General features: G+C 39.0%; 1 protein-coding gene across 1 annotated transcript in view; it reads left to right on the top strand.

The window, feature by feature from the left end:
* Positions 1-1,254: 1,254 nt before the first annotated feature.
* LOC110443320 (arylacetamide deacetylase-like) overlaps positions 1,255-5,272 on the top strand; it is a 16,084-nt gene continuing 12,066 nt past the window's right edge. Inside the window, exons 1-2 of the mRNA XM_021487481.1 lie at positions 1,255-1,339; positions 3,950-4,111. Coding sequence (XP_021343156.1) covers positions 3,962-4,111 — 150 coding nt within the window. The 5' untranslated portion in view covers positions 1,255-1,339; positions 3,950-3,961. The remainder of the gene's footprint in view (positions 1,340-3,949; positions 4,112-5,272) is intronic.

Below are 5,272 nucleotides of genomic sequence, written 5' to 3'. Positions count from 1 at the left end.
ATGTTATATTTTGAGACTGATCATAAAAACAAAATGGATTAAAAGAAGAACTAAACAGATCTTTCTCATATTGCAATGATCGATTCTATTTCTTTCACATTAAGTACTGTACTAGTAAATATGTGAAATGACAAACTCACTTTGAAGGTTGGCTTTCATACACATCAGTATTAAGTTTAGATCAAAAGTTACCTCAAGGTGCATTTACTGTTAACATGTCTCGATCAAACAGATTAGAGGAAAGAAGAGAAAAAAACGAACTGACAAAGAACTAATGAAGATGGTACAAAGGTGGGCGCCAAGATCCCTCTGGGATCTCTTGTAATTATCTACACATACAATGGGAATGCTTTTAAAAATGAACATTTTTATCTGATTTCATCTTCGCTACTCTCATGTTTGTTTAAACAAAACAAACAAATCACCATCGCCTTAAATGACCTCAGCCGTCCAATCAAACAAACTTCTGTTCAGCGGGTAGAGCGATAGCATAATAATCTAAAGTCCAGGTGTTCAGTCTGGCCTAGCCCAGCCAAAATATGTTTACGTTCATAAAACTTGAATATATTTTGTTTTCATCTGCTTTATTTTGTTCGTTTAAGTGTACCACAAGGTATGGTTTGGTATTGACAAATAATTTAATAATTATATAAGCTCGAGTCGGGCCAGAAAGAACCATTTCTTAGGCATAGATACATATTTGGGCACTGGTACAGGGGTCCTTAATCCGTATGGATGAAGTCTCGACCACCGGAGTTCGAAGTTCTGTCAGTTTGGTCCGAATATAGCGCCTTCCGTTAAGATACGACTTGATATGCACAGATCCACTATTTTATGAAGGGAAATCTAAGGGCTACCTGGTCAGAATCCAGGGACGAATCCCCGATTGAGGGCATGAGATAAACCCGCCTAAAGCTGTAGAAATACATGTGTATACGTAAATGATGATAACAATCGTGTATTTTCAAATGTTACGATAGTATTATTCTTCCTAATGTAATTTTACCCCCCTACAAAACCCATCCACCCACCCCACCCCGAGTTGTTTTGATGTCGAGAAAAACAATAAGATATTTGTAGGGAAAAACAATGTACGGTAAATACCAAAGACAACCATGCATCCCAATGCTGATGTTACCACATATATTCTAATAAATACAGCGCAGAGTATGTTTATCTACACATTTAACTGGAAGTTTATTGGGAATATCTGTGTGTACAACGTACTCAACTTTTATCGGACTGATTATCAGTAACATATACCTTAACTCAAGGTTGTGTACACCTGTGTGACGTCACGCCAGCCTTGCGCGGAGATACACCCGGACTCTAACATTATGTAAGTAATTACTTATCCTAAGTTTGATATTGATAAAGTCTTCTGAAAATACCTAGTTACATATACATGCATCATAAATATTGCAGAAGAATGGTGTGTTTAGGTACTGAACCTGTATCCTTGTACGGTGTCAGATCAAGGACAAGAGATCTAGAGATAACGCAGAAGGTTCATATGTGCAGGCACGTAGACAAGCGTTTGTTTACTTTCACTCTAAACCCACCCATAGACTGATATTATATATGAAATACCTTTATCCCTTTCCCTGGGCCCAGAAGTCAACACCCCAAAATAATATGTGTTATTATAAAATATAACAATATCTAGTTGTAACAGGGACCGTTTCATAAGGTACCGAAACCAACCCTGTAGTCGCAAGTGATACATCAGAAAATGCCATAATACTAAGGGTTGTCAAGCTGGTCATATTTTTGTAACCGGTTCCAATCTGCCGATCCAGTAACCGGTTACTCTAACAATCTGCTGATCCAGTAACCGGTTACTCTAACAATCTGCTGATCCAGTAACCATTACTCTAACAATCTGCCGATCCAGTAACCAGTTACTCTAACAATCTGCTGATCCAGTAACCGGTTACTCGAACAATCTGCCGATCCAGTAACCGGTTACTCTAACAATCTGCCGATCCAGTAACCGGTTACTTGAACAATCTGCTGATCCAGTAACTGGTTACTCGAACAATCTGCCGATCCAGTAACCGGTTACTCTAACAATCTGCTGATCCAGTAACCGGTTAATCGGTCAATTCGGTAATCAAATAATAACGGCAATAAACACATTACATGTTTAGAAAATGTTCTACCTAAAACTTATTTACACCACAAACATACAAGTATGTGTTAATTATAATTAGTATGATAGTTTACTCGCGTGTTGCAAGCTAAACGCAGGAAATAGTTTCATGTAACCTCAGTAAGTATATTTCATAGACAACAAATGTCGGATTGCAGTAAGACGGGGATTTCATTGCAGTTATCTGTACAAGAAATCATATGCGATACTATTGTTTTGACATTAAAGTGCGTACTCTTCAGATTATATTACATCTCGCATGTAAAAGCACGTTATATCACTTAAAGTTGACATTTCACAACTTTGTTTTAGGGATACCTTTTAAAATCTGTTCAGATTTGTTTATCTCTTTGTCAGTATTTAAAATAGAGTACAAAATCAACACTAGCATGTAATCCCTGAACACTGTTTTTAGCTCACCTGGTCCGAAGGACCAGGGTGAGCTTATGCCATACCACAGCGTCCGTCAACTTTTTCTTTAAAACGCTACAAGTCCTGAACGGTTAGGTAGATTTTGACTAAATTTGATCTGGAGCATCCTTAGGCCAAGGAGACTCAATTTTGTATAAACGGTGTGTATGGCCCACCTGGGGGCAGAGGGGCAGGGTAAAATAGGGGAAATAGAGGTAAAACATTTAAATCCTTTACCATAGAGATTAAAGTATTTTATCCTAAAAAAAGTCTGGAGCATCCTTGCATCTTGGTCTTGGTGTGGCCCCCTGGGGGCAGAGGAGCGGAGCCTAATAGGGGAAACATAGCAAATTCTTCAAAATCCTTGTCCTTCTGTAGGAAAGACAGGATTTTGTCCAAATTTGGTATGGTATATCCTTGGGTGAAGGGGAACCAATTTTGTATAAGCTGTGTGTCTGACCCCCCTTTTTTCTTCCGTTTGGTTGAAGGTACAATGTATTTTGATCAAATTTGAACAGTAGCATCCTATGGGGAAGGGAAATCAATTTTGTGTAAATGGTGTGCCTGACCCCCTGGGGCCTGAGAGGTGGGGCCCAATAGAGGTAATTTAGCAAATTCTTGAAAATTCTTCTTCTGTAGGAATAACAGGATTTTGTCCATATTTGGTCTAAAGCATCATTAGGTAACAGCGACCTGATTTTATGTCGAAGGTGGGTCTGACCCTCCTCGCGGCAGAAGGGCGGGGCCCAATAGGGGAAACATAGCAAACTCTTCAAAATCCTTCTTTTCTTGTAGGAATGACAGGATTTTGTCCAATTTACATATAAATATAACCCCAGACTAACCATGTAATACATGTACACTACCAGCAACATCGAGCTATTCCAACTTCAATTTTACTAACATTTCCAGGTGAGCGACACAGGCCCTCTTGGCCTCTTGTTATTATAAAACTATCCGATTTTGGTCGCATCTATACAAATAAAGATAATGTGTAGGAACAAGTGGCTCCCAAAAGGGATAAGCAAATGTCCGACTATTCGTCAACTTTTTAATCTTCTTTTTAGATGAACAGAACTTTGAATGGTAATTATTTTCTGTCTTCATGTATTTTCTCTTACTACTTGTTGGTCGAGTATGCTAAATGTAGAAAAGGGTACATGCTATCTACCGTGTGTGCATTTACAGGACACCCATTTTGAAACACACGCTATATCACTTTTGATTATCTGATGATGTGTCCCCTAATTATACATATATATATATATATATAATCATCGGCCTCTTAAAAGGGCCCCTTCCTTTGAGTAGGGGTTTCTAAGGTATGCAAGGTATTGCTTGTGTTCATAAAATAGCTATCTCTCTCTCTCTCTGTATCAATTGTAGATCCTGCTCAACATGGCCTGTGGGAGTGTACGTTGTCTTTTATTCATGGCCGTATGCTTTGTAGGCATAGCCTACATTCTATACACGCCTTTCCCAGAGGATGCCGTAGAGCCTCATATACAGATGGGCATATCTCTTGTGGTTGCTGCAATTTTCAAAATGGTGAGTGCAATTTATTTCAGTCTTAATTGTTTTCTGTAGTCAAATTTTAGGTCACCTGAGAAAAAGTCTCAAGTGACCTATTGCGATCGCCTTTTGTCCGGCGTCGTGCGTCCGTAAACAATTTAATGGTAACCGTACACTTTATGTAAGCAAAACCACGTGCTCTTGAATGATAACCGTATGTTAGGCAAAACCACGTGCTCTTGAATGGTAACCGTACACTTTATGTTAAGCAAAACCACGTTCTCTTAAATGATAACCGTATGTTAGGCAAAACCACGTGCTCTTGAATGGTAACCTAACACTTTATGTTAAGCAAAACCACGTTCTCTTAAATGATAACCGTATGTTAGGCAAAACCACGTGCTCTTGAAAGGTAACCGTATACTTTATGTTAGGCAAAACCACGTGCTCTTGAATGGTAACCTAACACTTTATGTTAAGCAAAACAACGTGCTCTTGAATGATAACAGTATGTTAGGCAAAACCACGTGCTCTTGAATGGTAACCCTACACTTAATGTGAGGCAAAACCACGTGCTCTTGAATGATAACCGTATGTTAGGCAAAACCACGTGCTCTTGAATGGTAACCGTACACTTTATGTGAGGCAAAACCACGTTCTCTTGAATGATAACCGTATCTTAGACAAAACCACGTGCTCCTGAATGATAACTGTATGCTGGGCAAAACCACGTTCTCTTGAATAATAACCGTATCTTAGACAAAACCACGTGCTCCTGAACGATAACTGTATGCTAGGCAAAACCACGTTCTCTTAAATGATAACCGTATGTTAGACAAAACCACGTGCTCTTGAAAGGTAACCGTATACTTTATGTTAGGCAAAACCACGTGCGCTTGAAAGGTAACCGTATACTTTATGTTAGGCAAAACCACGTGCTCTTGAATGGTAACCTAACACTTTATGTTAAGCAAAACAACGTGCTCTTGAATGATAACTGTATGTTAGGCAAAACCACGTGCTCTTGAATGGTAACCCTACACTTAATGTGAGGCAAAACCACGTGCTCTTGAATGATAACCATATATTAGGCAAAACCACGTGCTCTTGAATGATAACCGTATATTAGGCAAAACCACGTGCTCTTGAATGGTAACGGTATGTTAGGCAAAACCACGTGCTCTTGAATGGTAACCA

The sequence above is a fragment of the Mizuhopecten yessoensis genome, unplaced genomic scaffold (genome assembly GCF_002113885.1).
Source record: "Mizuhopecten yessoensis strain PY_sf001 unplaced genomic scaffold, ASM211388v2 scaffold716339, whole genome shotgun sequence".
Classification (NCBI taxonomy): domain Eukaryota; kingdom Metazoa; phylum Mollusca; class Bivalvia; order Pectinida; family Pectinidae; genus Mizuhopecten; species Mizuhopecten yessoensis.
Note: the sequence above shows the minus strand (reverse complement) of the source record. Positions and strands in the feature narration are given on the sequence as shown.